Here is an 18,946-nt window from a genome sequence, read left to right as displayed (position 1 = left end):
GACAGTCCCAAGCAATAGCCTATCTAAGATTGAGAAGCTTCTCAAGATACATAATATTGACATTGGTTTTAATAAAGACCAAAATAGAGTAAATCCTGAGAATAAGAATGCTCAACAACAAGTATTGGAAAAGATAATGAAGAGCATTGGAGGTGGGAATAATAATTGTAAATCTCATAGGAAATATCTTTTTTTGGTTAATCCCAATCTAAAATATATGTGGGACTAGATTAGAAATAAAATAGAAAAAGAAACTCAATAAATGGAACAATACAACAATAGATTATTATCCTTGGCTAGGAGGATTAATATTTTTTAAAAGGTTCTATCCTCTCATTCTATATATTATTACTTAGCCTGGTTATTTAAGCATAGTCAATTCAATTTCCTTCAAGAATTATTCATGATTTCATGTGATCTAATAGAGAGGGAAATAAGAAAAGACATGTGGTCAGTTGGAATTTATGCACAAGAAGTAGAGATCTAGGGCATCTTATTCTAAAGGATTTAAAGACTCAAGGGCTTTCACTAGAAATAAAGTGGAATACCAAAGAAAGTCATGAGAAAGAGTCTTGGAAGATCTTTACTAGGAGCAATGTCTTGAGGGTTTCACCAACTCATCCGAAATATTGGAAATAACAAGGACTAATTCTAAAATTGTTTTCACTAAAGGTATACATCAAATTTGAAGGGTCCAACATCTTTAAATCCATTTGGGGAAATTGAAACACAATTAAAAATATTTTTGATGAAAATCATCTTATGGAGAAGGATAGAATAATATGTGGTGACAACTATCCTACTCTTGTAAGCGATTGCCATTATTGCAAGATTGCTCTACCAAAAGCTAGGTAGCACTAGTTATTCAGAACTTCAAGGATGTTTTGTGCAACAATGAACTAAAGAGATGGGAAGAGATTAGTTTTTCAAGTTCTACATTCCTTCAACTCAATGGAGAACATACTAACTTATGAAAGAAAGATGTCTTGACCTTGCACGTCCAAAACCATGTTATGAACTAGGAACCTCTTCTATAATATTGAGGTCATTAGACGGCTCAAATTTATTTTTCTATCTCAAAACTAACAAAATTGATATCCTTTATCACCTCAATTATAAGTACAAAATGAACCTAGACTATGATACTTGTGAGAAATCTCTTAGCAGACTAGGGTACAAACCTATTGAACCAAAAATTTCTTACTTCCTATATCATCTCTTTTTTCATAAACTACCCTTCAAGAGATTCAGGGGTAAACCTAATAGCTGCTCTATGTGAAAAAATATTGAGTCTATTCACTATGTTTTCTTTGAACATATTTTTTCTAAAGACTTCTAAAGTATGTTTTGTCTATATTTAAACTATTATTTCACTTTTACTCATATTCTCTTGGGCCTTATTATTGACAATGACACATTATTTAAAACATTTTGGTCTATCATCTATGATCATGAGCTATGGATCATTTAGAAAGCTAGGAAGGATGACATATTTAATGGTAAATCTAGGCACCTTACTGAATCTCTTTGAAAACTCGTATATTCTAATATCTCTCTATAAGTAATAGCAATATTCAAGCTTTTAGAATAAAAGTTCCTCAAGTTTCTAAGAGAAAAAAAGGGTAAATGCACCATTAAAGAAATTTTATATGGTCATACTAAAATGATCACTAAAGATGAATTTTATTGAATAGTGGGAGAATTAATCTAGAATCTCAAAGAGGATGGAAAATGGGAACATTAGAAATAAAGAGGATAAATCAAAACCATAGGTATTAGAGAAATGGAACCAAAAAGGATTGACAATAAAGTTTCTCCAGGCCACCAATAGAAGGTAAGTGATACACATAGAGGTAAGTGGTGATGATGGTTTAGATAGTTCTCAAAACTCACATGGAAGTGGACCCATTATTGGGATCAACCTTCATAACTACCTAGTGGAAGATGACTCTGATGACACTTGGAATGAGCCACTTAGCTAATATGATCTCCTATGAATAATTGTAATGCAGACATCATATATTTTGTAATATCTTTCAACATATATTTTTCTATGGAATCTCAATGAGATAAAACGACTATGTACTCACCTTTTATCTAACTGATAATTAAGGTGTTGGGAAGAAAGGTAAGCATAGCCATAGCAAGGTGAGACTAGAAAGGCTGGAGAAAGCCATGGGGGACCTAGTTGAGAACCAAACTACTATCTTCCAAAGGTTTGAAACCTTGGTGGAGTTTTCCACCAAGGTCATGCACTCCGTGGCCACCACCCTTTATTTTTTGCATGCCAACAAAGAGGAGGACCTAGAAAAAGTCACTAAGACCACTCGATCCATCTATGGGTTCTTGGCTGAGGATTGGTTAAAGACCATCCTAGAAAAACTAGTTAAAGTAGAGGGGAAGGATGTGGACAAAGATGTGCATGAGAAGGATGACAACCATAGGCTGGAAGAGGTAGGTAGCCCTATATCTTTTGTTTATTTTTTTTGCATTTATGATTATGCCTATGAACTTGGTACCCTACGAGGTCTTTATGTTTATGTTGATTAAGGGGACTTATAGCAATGATTTTATAAGAGTTGTTGTTTTATTTTCCAGTCTGTTATGCATATTAGTTTAAAGACTGATAGTATTGTTAAGCTGACTATGGACATATATATTTTTTTGAAGTTTAAATTTGTTATTAGTTAGGTGATTGGGAGGTTAGCTTCGTCTGATTTATCAACCTTTTTGTACTTCAAGGTCAGCCCCCCATATTTTTTATTTCTATCAATTACTTCAGAAATTGATAATTAATACAAAAATCAAAACAAATATCACTGAATTATTTGTCATAACTTTCATGAATGAAATCTATTAGTCATACATAGTTTAAATTAGAATAACAATATATAATCAAGTAAGATTAATTTACACATAAGACTAAAATGAACAATTTTAATAAATATTTATAAACTTTAATAAATATAAATTATTATTTAAGTTTACTTAATTTTATTTTTATTATGATACTTTAATTCTTTTAAATGTTTTCTTAATTATTTTAAGTTATAAATGTATCATTTCTGTAATAAATATTACATATATTTTATGTCTACATGCATATAGTGAATTAAGATATATCATCAATTTTATATCTACATACAATTAATAAAGAAAAATATTAGATAAAAATTATGTTTACGTACATATAATAGAAATATAATTTTAAATTATTATTAATTAATTATGAAACAAATAAAATGACTTTAAATTAATATTATTCAACCTTTATATATAACAAACATATATTAGATATGTATGCTAATTTATATTCATGAAAAAAATTAATATGCAAAAGATTTTTAATCAATGTAGTGAAGATCTTTTCTTTCTAGCTTAGATTTCAACATTCTTCTGTAGGTTAAGATTTTAAGATTTTTCTGCAGGGTTTTCCATGTATTTAATAATTGTAATGTAGATGAACTCCTTGCAAAACCTCCTACTAACAACGGGGAGGTAGCTCCAATAAAACCCTAATGAATAACAATAGCCAAACTCTACCCTAACTAAAATAGGACATATGCCTCCTGCCGTTCCTTTTAAAATTAGCAATGGCTTCTTTGACATCATCATAGAGATAAGCCCCCTTACAGAACCCCTTCAGCTTACATAGCTCAGTATCCAAACTATCATCCTCCTCCAATGGAGTTACAAGAAACCCATTACAAGGATGATGTTTAAATGTAGAAGCATCACAATCCACAATCACAACATTCTTCACACTCGCATATTCCATGTTCAAATCCTTATTCAGAACACCAATATCCTTACATAGCCAATAATAATGGTAAGATTCTCTGTAAAGTCTACAGTTGAGATGAAAACCAATATCCAGCTTATGAAGAATAGGATCTACCTGTTCCCAAGTATAACGAATATAGAGAACAACCTCATAGTTTTGCTCCATCTTAGCCAAAAGATTGTCCAAACCAGGCCTCTTCTTTACATAAGTCATGCAAAGCTCTCTAGAGATACGAACTGAAATAGTGAAATCACGTTTCATAAAATCCTTGCTCCTCTTCACCAAAGTGTTCATCAACTCCAAAACAATAATATTCTTTTGCGGTCCTATTGCATGCAATTTATGTTAACGTGCACGTAAAAACTCATACTTCAAATTATTACAATCACCTACAAGAAATACACATTTGAATACATATAAATTAATTCAAGATATTACAAGATATAAATTTAAGTTGGTCTATTAATTCTAGAGATCAACGAAACCCTAATTATTAAGGATGAAGGAAAAAACTGACAACTAGAAAACTAAATGCAAAACATTGTGTAGGTAAAAAGAATTTTTAATGTTATTCCAACACACCTATGGCCAGATATATTTTGATGGTCTCTCTCACATCGCAGGACAGCACTGCAATGATGGAGAGATCTCTGACGTAGCACAACTCTCGATCGTTCAAGTCCTCAGAAAATGGTTTCACGGGGAAGGCATTTTTCGGATAAGTTTATAGCTTGCCGGATTATCGTCCACAATTATGACATTTTTGAGGTCTCTTTTGAGGACTGTGATGTCTTTGACGTAGCCATCTTTGTTAGAGAGGAGGCAGGAGTCTCTGTAGAGGTGGATGTCTATGTTGGCTTTGTGAATAGTGTTGATTTGTAGCTTGTCAAGAATGGCATCTGCGTATTCTTTGGTGGCTGAGGTGAATATTATTATCTCATAGTTTTTTCTTACCAGTTTTGCCATTAGAAGGTCTATTGTGGGTCTCTTATGTACGTAGTATGTGATTGCAGTTGGCGCTGAGTGCTCCTAATGGCCTCTGACAGAGATTGTGTAGTCATATTGGGGGATGACTATGGAGCTTGAATAAACAAGTGTGTTCTCCAAATCTAAGACTATTGTTTTCCATTTGGGCTTCTCATTCTCATTGTTGACCATGAGTTTGTACGATGAGTGCTCCATTTCTTAGGGCTTTGCTATCTCAATAAATTTCATGCTATCTTCAATGGTGGATGGGTATTCTATGCTGACATGAAACTCCAGGCATATGTTCATATGGATCTAAATGGTATGTTTATATTGATCTAAATGATAGGGTGATTAGTCACAACCCCTCCTAAGTATTTCCAATACCAATACCTATCATTATGTTAATAAAAATAATAACAATGATTCGAGCATGTTAAGAAACATGTACAGATATATAATGCTTTATCTTGTTTTACTAAATTTTACCTAGATTGAGAACTGTTTCTTCTAACATGAGAATACTGTGTTTTACAAGGAGCAAAATTTTTAAAATTAGGGTCTATTTGATTGGGGGAATAAGAATATGAAATAGGAATATACATTCTGGAATTGTTATTCTAAATAAAAATAAGAATACTTATTCATTTTCTTGTTTGGTTCAGTCGACTTTTGATGGGGAATTACGGATCTAAAAATTTATATATTCTAAAATAAATTCACAGAATTGCAAATGCTCATTTTTGGGCTAAAATTGCAATATGTATTCCTATTTACAATTCCCATTTAGTACACCCAAACATAAAATTTGAAATTTTAAGAATTTACATATGCTTAATCCACTCATATTGCAAAAAGGAATTTTTAGGAATAATGATGATAATCTAAAATGTCAAATGATTTGGAGGTATTTGGAATTAGAAGAGATTTTTACTATATATATAAAAAATTGAGACTGTAGTATATATATATATATATATGTATACCTCAAAATAACCAAATCACATCTTACGCAAATATAAGCCACTGAGGTATACATATATATATATATATATATATACTATAGTCTCAATTATATATATATATAGTAAAAATCTCTTCTAATTCCAAATACCTCCAAATCATTTGACATTTTAGATCATCATCATTATTCCTAAAAATTCCTTTTTGCAATATGAGTGGATTAAGCATATGTAAATTCTTAAAATTTCAAATTTTATGTTTGGGTGTACTAAATGGGAATTGTAAATAGGAATACGTATTGCAATTTTAGCCCAAAAATGAGCATTTGCAATTTTGTGAATTCATTTTAGAATATATAAATTTTAGCCTAGTATTTTGCAAAAAGAGATTTTTAGGAGTGAAATTTACTGTTATTTTGAGGTATATATATATATATACACTATAGTCTCAATTTTTTATATATATAGTAAAAATCTCTTCTAATTCCAAATACCTCCAAATCATTTGACATTTTAGATTATCATCATTATTCCTAAAAATTCCTTTTTGCAATATGAGTGGATTAAGCATATGTAAATTCTTAAAATTTCAAATGTTATGTTTGGGTGTACTAAATGGGAATTGTAAATAGGAATACGTATTGCAATTTTAGCCCAAAAATGAGCATTTGCAATTCTGTGAATTTCTAATTTATTGGTGAAACAATAAGGGTGGGTTTAATATATTATGTTGGTGGTTGTAAGAGGGTGATGTTCTGATACATGAAAAACACTGTCAATGCTCAACAAACTTAGGCACTTGGTTGAACTTGAAGCTCGGTCCATACTAATCACTTCCAACTAGCTCGAACTTGGTCAACACTGTTTGACTTGGTGAACACTATTATGTGGGATTACTCTTAATGTTCATTAGGAGTATATATATTGAAACATGTATATACATATATATACATATACATACATATATATACATACATATATATATACACATACATATATATGTATGTATGTATGTATGTATGTATATGTATAAATATGTATATGTATATATATATTATATTTAATTTATTATTTTATTAACTATAATGGATAGACATGTTTCATGAGGAGACATGTCTCTCCATTTGTCATTCACTATATATATATATATATAAGAGGATATTGATGCATTTGAAAAGAATATACCAAAATGTCAATGCAATTACATCTGCAATTGATCCCAAGAAATCAACATGGTATTAGAGCCTAGATGCAGATGTAAATTGAATAAAGACTAGAGAAAGGGCACAAATATGACCTATACTTCTATTGCAGATACAACTTGTACTTCTAAAGCATATACTTTTACAGCTCGCCAAAATAACTCTCAGCTTTAGAGGGATCCTCTTTGAATGGTGGTTGGAGCCTCCATGTTGATGAAGAGACGAAACCTCCATGAATACAGAACTAGATGAACTATTTCATGATTGAGATATTAGAAACGATGAAAGTACTCCAAATTTTTTAGAAAAGATGTCGCTTTCAAGTTTGAGTCACCCATTTGGGCCATGCTTTGTTTGTGGGTACTAGAGAAGAGTAAGTGGGGTGACATCAGGCTGGGATGGTGTACATAAGAGTCTTCAGATTCATTGCTCATCGTAATACATCATGCATAGAAATTACTTAAAGGTGAGTTTGGAAGTTATGATGTACTGAGGAACCCTTAATTGTTCACTATCTTATGTAAGACTAGACATGATCCAAGTGGGCATGTAATGTTGCTTCTAAATTTCTTAGCTACTATGCCACTCAACATGCTCATAGTGGCACCCTTCATAGTAATTGATCACCTTAAAATTATCAAACCTCTCCTAAACCTTGGGAGATGAAATAAAGATCATAGAACTATCACGAGAATCTAAGGATTGGGTAAGTTGGTTATCTCTATAGCACACATCATCGATGGATATGAGAAAAATGAAGATGAGTTGTGCCTCACCTTGATCACAAGAAACTAAATCCACAAAAGATTAGTTGTTGCTTACATGGATAAATAAGGAGATTAGTACATGGATAGTTAAAGACCATATAATAAACACTGAAGCCTGGCGTGAATCACCAAATATCAAGAAAGAGGAACAATATGACAAATGTTAGTTTCCTCTAGGATGCCAATCGCAGTTAACCTGAAAGCATAGGCTTACCTCATACATATTAGGGCACTTGATTTGCATATGATATAAGATATATCCTTAGTGGTTAAAGTATGAGTATATTAGATGTAGTTAACTTAAATCATATATATATATATAGGATTAAAATTAATTATGAATTTAGTATCAAGTTTTAATGTTCTTATTATTATTGAGAATAATTATTAAAGGTATTATTATTATTATAAGAATTATGTGCCTTGATCTCTTCCTCCAAGAATGTTATTGTAGGAAAAGGAAGATTGATTTCAAATTTAGAGGGAGATTGGTATCAAAAAGGAGTTTTCCATTTCAATAGATATAACATTGAAAGAGAGAGAGAGCAGACAGAGGAGATGGTTTCGTTAACCTTTAGTGATCTTGGATGTATTGATTAAAAGCGAGTAGATTGTATTGAAGATGAATTCTCCAATAATCAATAAAATTATAGAAGTCAAGAGCATTGTAATTCTATTCCTCAGAACTATATGGGCCTACTTGTGTATATCATGAGGAAGTGACTGCTTCCAAATGACTATCACTTGTATTTTCAGAAGTCATTGAAAGGTGATGATCTTCAATTTAAGTTAATCTATTATTATGGATATCTTACAATTTCTATGCAGATAATGATAGATTATACTTTGCATGGTGGATGTTTATATGGTACACATTATGCAAATGTGAGCGAACATACCTTATAAATGCTTTGACTACATGGTGAATGGTATGTAAATTGATCTTTGGAAGGCCATTACATAGAGTACTTGGTGGATTTCAAATAAGTTGAATTTATGAGATAATTGCTCATTGTACTTGGTGAATATCTTCCAACATGACATTCAAGAGGCCATTACTCAAAAGCACCTAATGAATGTCAAATGAGTTGACATTAGCGAATGGCAAAAGAGTTAGCTTTCTAATAGGGTAAGTGGACCAAGTTGTGGTGCCAAAAACATGACACCTATTTTTTTCTAGTTTTACAAAATGCATACGTGCTATATCATGTACATGCTTTCTAAAAAAAACAAAAATTAAAAATGGGCTGCAAACCCATTGCCCATTTCATTTTCACTCCATTTTGCAAGGATTTCATAGCCATAGCACATACATGAGTTGAAGGAATTGAAGATTTTTTCCAACCACCTCCTCAAAATGCCTCCTCGTCATCAAAGTTCAAGATCAACATCACGCCATATGTTTTCTACCCTTCTTTTTGCATTGTTTTATATGTTTTTGCATTGTTTTGTATTTTTTTTCAATTTTTCTTTAAATATGTTTATTTATTTAGAATGAAATTGGTTTCATATTAGGAAATGTGAATAATGAACTGAAAAATACCCAACAAGATCAAAACCAAAACCCTCAACAAGATCCAAAGGAAAACCCTCCACAAGATGAGAATTAAAATCCTCCACAACAAGAACAAGAAATTTTACAACTTGCACTGATTGGAAGACCTCCTCCTGGCACATAAGACAACATAATAAATGAAATAGAAAGAGGGAAAAATGAATTACAAGCACTCATTGGTAGGTTGAAAGCTTGTGGACTAACCAATCCAATAAGAGGACAATTGGCATCCTCCCTTGAGTCCATTATGACCCATGTATCTTCTGTTAGTGGTTAGTTAGATATTTGGTGTGTTAAGAGGGAGGAACAAAAAAGATATTATGCAAACAAATTATCATATCAAGATGTAATATATATATATATACCAAAAGGTAGCATTTGTGCATTGTTTAGAAAGCCTAGTGAACAAAATATTGTTAGAGAGACAAATAAATGGCTCCCCATCCATTGGTGCATACATGATGGTATTAGAAATAATTTTTGGGATAGATGGTGGATGATCTTTGATGCCCCTTCCTGCAATAATCATGAGGTCCCAATTTATTTCTTAAGGAAATTTTATTGTGAATTTGTCCTTGGGGAGATCCCCAATTATTTTGATATATTAAAATCTCAGGGTAGAGGTAAGATGTTATCATTTGAGAGGCCAGGGCATGTCATGACCCTAATGTAGTTAGGGCATTTATTGTCAAGCCACAAAGTGAGCATGTGATTATTCCTTCAGTTGTGAATGAACATGTAGAGGCTAGCACTCTAGGGACTATTAATGCTTTGACACAAACCACCATTCATTGCACAAGTCCATTAGTTGAGGAGGAGCCTTCTGTGCATCGCGATCACATGAGCACATCATGCAGATCCTTATGCACATTTGGCAGTCATGCTGGAGATACTATGGATGATGGGCTAGTCACCAATTAGTTCTTGAATGAGATATTTGGCATTGATGAATAGGTAAATTAGAATTATAATAAACTAATTTTATTACATTTCCTATGTATAGTGAATGACTAATTAATTAGCATGTATTGACATTGTTCAAAATTTAGGGTCAGAGTGTTGGTGGCCCTAGTAGAGATCCCCCAACCCCATTTTTCATCCCATCGACAAGTCCAAAGGTATGTATCAATTTAATAATTTAAATTAATACATATATTTATTATTTAATTATATGAAGGATTGACAAAAAAAATTATGCATGTGCATCACTTCTCTTACTGGAACATCGATATTCATTAGGGACTCTGAGCCTAGGTGTGATATGAGCTTTGTAGAGGTACATTTGTTTCATGTTAATTTAATTAATTTGAATATATATTTTTTATGTTTCATGTTACATGTAATGTGTATTGTATGACATGAAGCTCTTGACGTCTGGGACTCCTCGTCTTCGGCAGTCCATCGATCATGGAGTGGCTACAGCTATGGCTAGTTTAGAGCCATTGACTGAGGTATGAAAGAATTTTCTTGGTTCTAGTTTTTTTTTATAATAGTTAGTATCAAAATTTCTAATTTTATTTATAAATGATTATATTGATTGAATATTTGTAGGGTCTTGTTACACCCGATCATCAGTGAGCGTTTGAGGTGGACTTGCAGAGTGACTATTTGATGGTGGTAAGAAAATAATTAATTTTGTGTGTACATATATTTGATTTCAATTTATAATAATTATTGATTCATATCTACTTTGTTTGCATCAGCTTGAGTTAGAGAAGAGCCTAAACAAGGGGATGAGCGAGCGTTTGAGAAAGATCCCATCATCCCCCTCCACACAAAGATCAGAGACCTTGAGAGATTTGTTTCCTTCCTCTCATGGGAAGGAGAAGATATAGTCGATAGACACACATGTATAGGAATCAATCGACATATATATTGGATTTTATGTTAGTGGACATATTCGATATATATTTGATGTATATATGACATTTTATATTTGATGTATGACATATATTTGATGCATGACATTATTAGACTTATGACATTATTGGTGAATATATGATATGTTTGTTCATGTATGACATAATTGGTTATCATAATATATTATGTGTTTGTTAATGTATGACATTATTAGTTATCATTTTATATTATATGTTTGTTCATGTATGACATTATTGGTTATCATAATATATTATATGTTCATTCATGTATGACATTATTGGTTATCATAATATATTATATGTTTGTTCATGTATGATATTATTGGTTATCATAATATATTATATGTTGTTCATGTATGACATTATTGGTTATCATAATATATTATGAGGTTGAATGGGTACTTGTACCCACACCCCTAGTACTCGTACCCATGTACCCAAGTATTAGGTACACATATCCCAAGTATCGAGTACTCGGTGGAGAGCATCATAGCTAAGAACCTTGATTGAGATTTTTGAATTATTTTTTTCAGTTTTTTGTTTGTGTATCAGCTCATTGGTTATCAAGCTTAATTCAATACCTTATTAGTTCAAAACATTGATAGAATATTGATTAACAATAAACTTTATCACTTTTCAAGTATAAGTTTATCATTTCCAATATGTCATCATCATATAATTTATGATCTTATTCATGTTTAAAGTTTTCCTTCTCTGTTATTTGTTTTCAATCTTAATTCAATATCTAATTAGTTTGAAACTTTGATACAATATTGATCGACAATAAACTTTATCAGTGTTAAAGAAAAAAATTTATCATTTGCAATACATCGTTATCATATGATTTATGATCTTCTTGTTCATTTTTAAAGTCTACCTTCTATGTTATGCATCTAAACATGAATCATAAATTATTATTACAAACATTTAAAATATCTGAAACTAAAAACAATACATTACACTTGTAAACTTTATCACTGTTCTTGATTAGAAAAATAATTGTCATGATTCATAAATTAAATTTTTCTATAAATATAAAAGTATAATTAAAAATAAATTTTGACATACCCAAGTACCCCCTTCCCCTATTATAAAAAATAGTTGTACCCGTACCTTAAGTACCCCAAGTACCTCCATCCCCATGCAACTTTGTATATTATATGTGGATCTTGGTATTTTCTCTACACCTATGTGGTCTATAGGATCTCTTGCTACTTAGGAAATCCCCTGACCTTGGCCAACCTCCTCACTAGGTTAATTGATCCAAACTTGCAACATCACTCCCTTACTCTTCTAGGAACACTATCCCTCCAAAGGTTTTATAGATCTACTAGGGTACCACAATACTCCCCAGTCCAAACAAGGTTTCCATGATGTCCTAAGATGTTATTGGAACACTTGTACTATGCTTGAATGGATAACAATAATGGGTTTGTATCTGATCTCAAGATTTCTTCACAAAAGGGCTACAAGGAGAGCCCCTAATTAGGTCTCCACCTAGATTTCTAGGGCCAATAACTCCTTTGTATTATGATGTAGGAGCATCTTTGGTTGCCTTGTTATCCTACTCATTTTGTTCACCTAGTAGTTCCTTCATGTGCCTAGCAATCTTTCATGTGCCTAGCAATTCCTTCATGTGCCTAGCAGTCTTTCATGTGCCTAGCAATTCTTTCATGTGCCGAGTTCTTGTAGCATTCCTTCATGTGCTTAGTTACCCAGTGGATGTCGAGTGATTCTTCATGTGCTGAGTTACCCAGTGGATGCCAAATGATTCTTCATATGCTAAGATACCCAGTGGATGCCGAGTGATTCTTCATGTGCTGAGTTACCCAGTATATGTTGAGTGTCAATATTTAGATGCGATTTTGCGAGCTAACTCGCGGGATTTATTTCATTCGCGACATTTATGTTAAGATCTTTTCTTGGGATAAGTCTAGACCATTGTTGGGTCGGCCTTCCTCTTATGTAATATTCTAGAATGTTTTATAAGCCATTTTGCCAAGTATAAATAGAGAGTTTAGGCTTAGAGCTAAGTAAGTTTTTTGGGAAGAAATTTTTTGAGGGAGTAGAATTCAAAGTGCGAATTTGCTATTGAATCTTTGTAACTAAATGTATTAAATTGGTTGTAACAAAGAAGGCCTCATAGCTAGGAATGTATGAAGATATTTTGATGAATCAATAGAAGTATTTTCATCTTCCCCTCCTTTGGTTGTTGTCCATTTATGTTTTCTTCCATTGTGTTAACTCTTGCAGGGTGGTTTGGATAGTTGGGGGAGCCCTTGGCCCTAGTTATTCACCCCTTGCCTAAATCAGTTGGTATCAGAGCCTAAGGTTCATCCTTGTGGAGATTGGATCGTGTAGAACCCTGATTTGGATTTGGTTGTAGGGTGGAAGATCTGCGGATTTGACCTATAACTTGTAGAGGGTTATGATCTTGCAGGAACCTAATTTGTAAAGATGGTTCATGGTAGAGGAAATAATGTTGATAATGCTATATTGGATTAGTTGAGACAATTGCAACTAGATTAGATGCTATGGAGACAGCCCAGAGGAGAGGAGTACATCTTGATGATGTAAGTGATGATGAAGCAATAGCACCAAACCATAATCTAGAATTTGAAGGAGATCAAGATGAGGAAAGATTGTTGAGAGTATTGTCTAGAGCAAATTCAAAGCTTGTTGTAGAAGTTGTTCCTTATGATGGAAAATTGAATACCAATGCTATGGTTGATTCGATCTCTGATATGGAGAAGGTCTTTGAGTATGAAAGAACTCCTGATAATAGAAAGGTGAAGATAACAATCACTAGGCTGAAAGGTCATGCATCTCTATGGTGGGAGCACTTGCAAACTAATAGAAAAAGAAGAGGAAAGTAGAAGATCAGAACTTGGCCAAAGATGGTGAATAAGGTAAAGAACAAATTCCTTCATGCTGATTACCATGTTAACTTGTTAAGAAAGATGCAAAATTTGAAGCAAAAAGACATGACTGTGAAAGAGTATACTGAGGAATTCTGTAGACTGGACATTAGATTTGGACATGTGGATGATGATGTTGAGAAAATTGCAAGGTACATTAATGGATTGAGATCTGGAATACAAGATGAAATATGTTTTGTGAAGTTGGAAAGTGTAGAAGAAGCATACCAATATGCCTTGAAGGCTGAGGAGATCTTAACAAAGAAGCATGAACAAAGACAAAGAGGTAGAGGTGGTATTTTCCAGAGAGGCAGAGGTAGATCTTATGGAGAAAGTGGCAGATCTGACAATTCTATGCAAGATAAAGGAAAATCTGAATGGAAGAATGATGACAAAGGAAAGACTGAATGGAAAAGAGGTAATTCTTACTAAGGAGGCACTAATTCTTACCGAGGAAGAGGTAATTCTTATTCTAGAGGTGGATCTAATGGTAATTGTTTTAGATGTGGTAAAGAGGGACATAGATCTTTTGAATGTAGATCCTCTAAAAGTAGACAAGGTAACAAAAGTGCTATGATTCAAGAGGATGATGAGGGTTCACCAAGTGGACCTAAGGCTGGAGAAAATTTAATGGTGAGAAGAACCTTATGCAATAATGGAAGTGATGAGGAACCTATTTTAAGGAGAAGTCTTTTCAAGACAAGATGTAAGATGGCTGGAAAATGTTGTAAAGTGATCATTGATGGTGGAAGTTCTACAAATCTAGCATTAGAAGAGCTAGTTACAAAGTTGCAGTTGCAGAGGCTGAAACATCTCAAACCTTATCATGTTTCATGGATCAAAGATGAGCATAAGAAATTGGTAATTGAGCAATGCCTTGTGAAGTTCAAAATTGGACATTACTTTGATGAAGTTTTCTATGATATTATGCCCATGGATTGTTGTCATATATTGTTGGGTAGACCTTGGCAATATGATAGATATGTTGTACATGATGGAAGATAGAATCAATATACTCTTTGGGTAAAGCGGAAGAAAAAAACATTGTTGCCTTTGATCGAAGTTCTAGATAAGGTTAATTGTACTACTATAAAAATTTGCATAGTTAATGGGAAACAATTTGAAAAAGAAGTGAAAAAGAATCAAGCTTGTTTTGCTATAATTCCAAGAAAACCATGTTTTGTCAATGAAGTCTGAGTGCCAGAAAACAATGTTAACCGAGTACCAGTCAGTGGTGACCGAGTGACAGATGGTAGTATTCAGCAAGTACCAAAAGAAATAGTAGAGTTATTGAATGAGTATAAAGACATTATTACTGAAGATATTCCTGATGGTTTACCTCTAGTAAGAAGTATAAGTCATTGTATGGATTTGATCTCTGGAGCTAGTTTGTCGAACAAAGCACCATATAGATTGACACCTGTAGAGAATGAAGAACTTAACAGACAAGTGCACGAATTGTTGTAGAAAGGTTTGATCAAAGAAAGCTTGAGTCCATGTGTTGTACCTATTGTATTAGTACTTAAAGAGAATGGAGAATGGAGAATGTGTATTGATTCCAAAGCCATTAACAAGATAACAGTTAAATAGAGGTTTCCTACGCCAAGAATGGATGACATAATGGATTATTTGAGTGGAGCAAAGTATTTTACCAAGATTGATTTGAAGAGTGGCTATCATCAGATCAGAATCAGAGAAGGTGATGAATGGAAGACTTCTTTCAAGACAAAAGATGGTTTGTATGAATGGTTGGCTATGCCTTTTGGTTTGACTAATGCACCTAGTACTTTCATGAGGTTGGTGAATGAAGTTCTGAAAAGATTCTTGGGTAAGTTTGTGATTATTTATTTGGAAGATACTTTGATATTCAGCTAGAGTAAGGAAGAACATCTTGAGCATATTAGGCAAGTATTGCAAAGGTTGAAAGAGGAAAAGTTGTTGATTAATCTAAAAAAGTGTTCTTTTATGCAAGAAGAGATTGTGTATTTGGGATTTGTGATTTCAGCTGATGGTTTGAAGATGGATCCTGAGAAGGTTAAAGTAATTTTTGAATGGCCTACACCTGAGAATATAAGTAAGGTAAGATAATTTCATGGTTTGGCTAGTTTTTACAGAAAGTTTATAAAGAATTTCAGTGCTATTTATAATGCTATGACTAAAACAATGAGGGGAGATAAAAAGGAATTCAAGTGGACACATGGAGCTGATAAGAGTTTTGAGACTTTGAAACAAAAGGTTGCTGAATTACCTATATTGGCTTTACCTGATTTCAACAAAGTATTTCAAGTTGAATGTGATGCAAGTGGTAATGCAATAGGAGCTGTATTAAGTCAAGAAGGTAAGCCTATTTCTTTCTTTAGTGAAAATTTGAATGATGCTAAAAGGAATTATTCTATGTATGATCAAGAGTTTTATGCTATTGTTCAAGAATTGATGAAGTGGAGACATTATTTGATGCCTAAGGAGTTTGTGTTGTATACTGATCATAAAGCTTTACAATACTTGGAAAGTCAACATAAATTGAATCAAAGACATATGAAGTGGGTTGAGTATTTGTAGAGTTTTACATTTGTAATCAAGCATAAGAGTAGAGTTACTAACAAAGTTGCTAATGCATTAAGTAGAAGACGTTCTTTGTTGACTGAAATGAAGGTTGAAGTTCTTAGTTTTGATGAGATGAAAGAGTTATATGATGTTGACCCTAATTTTTCTGAGGCATGGAAAGAGTCCAGAGCACTAAATTTGATAGATCACATAAGTAAGTATGATGAGTATTTCATTCAAGAAGGTATGTTGTTCAAAGGTATTCAGTTGTGTATTACTAGAAGTCCTATGAGGTTGAATTTGATTAAGGAAAAGCATAGTGGTGGATTAGTTGGACATTTTGGAATTGATAAGACATTCAGTTTACTAAAAGAGAAATATTATTGGCCACAAGTGTATAAGGATGTTTAGAAATTTGTAAAGAGTTGTGGAGATTGTTAAGTTGCAAAGGGAGTGGGTCAAAATATTGGTTTGTATACACCTATTACTATTCTCGAGAAACCTTGGACTGATATTAGTATGGATTTTGTTCTTGGATTGCCTAAAATGGTGAACGGGTATGATTCTATATTTTTTGTAGTGGAAAAATTTTCTAAGATGGCTCATTTCATACCATGTGAGAAGACATTAGATGTAGAGAATGTTGCTAAACTTTTCTTTAAAGAGATTGTGAGATTGCATGGATTACCAAGAAGCATTATTTTGGATAGAGACTGTAAGTTTGTTGGTTTTTTTTGGAAGACTTTGTGGAAGAAGATGGGTACTGAATTGAAGTTTAGTTCTACATTCCATCCACAAATAGATGGAAAGACAGAGGTTGTGAATAGAAGCTTTGGTAATTTGCTGAGATGTTTAGTTAGGAATAAACTAAGTAATTGGGAGATGGTATTGGCACAACCTTTATTTGCATATAATAATTCTGTGAATAGGAGTACAGGGAAGACACCTTTTGAGATTATTACTGGAATGCATCCTAGAGGTATATTAGATTTGAGAGATGTTTCTGGTGAAGAAAAGAAAAGTGCTACAGGAGAAGAATTTGCCGATTTTATGGAGTCCTTGCATAAAGAAGTGAAGTTGAGGTTGGAACAAAGCAATCAGAAGTATAAGAAGAATGATGATCAGTCTAGAAGACACCATGATTTTCAAGTTGGTGATGAGGTAATGGTTCATCTAAAGAATGAAAGATTCCTAGTTGGAACATATAGCAAGTTGAAGATGAATAAATTTGGACCTTGTAAGATATTGAAGAAGTTTGACAGTGGTAATGTTTATGAAGTGGAGTTACCCGATGACATGGATATATCTCCTATATTTAACATTGCTAATTTGTATAAGTATCATGAGTCAAAAAATGAAGTTGTTATACAAGATGATTATCCTAAGAAATAGAGTGAGGAAGTTGAATAGATATTGGATCAAAGAGTTGGCAAGAGTACAAGAGGAAAAGATTACTATGAATATTTTGTTAAGTGGAAGAATAGACCTATTGAAGATGCTTCATGGATATATCAATTTGAGTTGGATTTAGCTCAAGTTGGGACATCTTAATGATTTAGGAGAATCATTTCTTTCAACCCCAGTTGTGTGATGCAGGAGCATCTTGGGTTTCCTTGTTATCTTGCTCATTTTGTTCACCTAGTAGTTCCTTCATGTGCCTGGCAATCTTTCATGTGCCTAGCAATTCCTTCATGTGCCTAGCAGTCCTTCATGTGCCTAGCAATTCCTTCATGTGGCAAGTTCTTGTAGCATTCCTTCATGTGTCGAGTTACCCAGTGGATGCTGAGTGATTTTTCATGTGCTAAGTTACCCAGTGGATGTCGAGTGATTCTTCATGTGCCGAGTTACCTAGTATATGCTAAGTGTCAGTATTTGGACATTATTTTACAAGCCAACTCGTGGGATTTATTTAATTTGCGACATTTATGTTAAGATATTTTCTTGGAATGAGTCCAAAACATTGTTGGCTCAACCTTCCTCTTATGTAATGTTCTAGAATATTCTGTAAGCCATTTTGGCAAGTATAAATAGAGAGTTTAGGCTTAGAGCTAAGTAAGTTTTTTGGGAAGAAAAGTTTTGAGAGAGTAAAATTGAAAGTGTGAATTTGCTGTTAGATCTTTGTATCTGAATGTATTAAATTGGCCATAACCAAGAAGGCCTCATAGTTGGGCATGTATGAAGATATTTTGATGAATCAATAGAAGTATTTTCATCTTCTCCTCCTTTGGTTGCTATCCATTTTGTGTTTGCTTCCATTGTGTTAACTCTTGCAGGGTGCTTTGGATAGCTGGGGGAGCCCTTGGCCCTAGTTATTCACCCATTTCCTATGTCATATTAGAGTTTCAACACCTCTAGCCTTAATAAAAAT

The 18,946-nt window shown here is 33.0% G+C and overlaps 1 protein-coding gene across 1 annotated transcript; it reads right to left on the bottom strand.

The window, feature by feature from the left end:
- Positions 1–3,544: 3,544 nt before the first annotated feature.
- Positions 3,545–4,078, bottom strand: LOC149527942 (uncharacterized). The gene has a single exon (XM_089811192.1). The coding sequence runs from the start codon at positions 4,076–4,078 to the stop codon at positions 3,545–3,547; it is 534 nt and encodes a 177-aa protein (XP_089667318.1).
- Between the last annotated feature and the right edge of the window lie 14,868 nt (positions 4,079–18,946).

The sequence above is a fragment of the Cupressus sempervirens genome, chromosome 11 (assembly GCF_028749045.1).
Source record: "Cupressus sempervirens isolate cs-2001-9-10 chromosome 11, ASM2874904v1, whole genome shotgun sequence".
Classification (NCBI taxonomy): domain Eukaryota; kingdom Viridiplantae; phylum Streptophyta; class Pinopsida; order Cupressales; family Cupressaceae; genus Cupressus; species Cupressus sempervirens.
This window is presented reverse-complemented; position numbering and strand designations above follow the sequence as displayed.

Bases quoted from the DNA above. Each gene is read 5' to 3' on its own strand.
- LOC149527942 (XM_089811192.1), bottom strand. From the start codon at position 4,078: ATGAACACTTTGGTGAAGAGGAGCAAGGATTTTATGAAACGTGATTTC.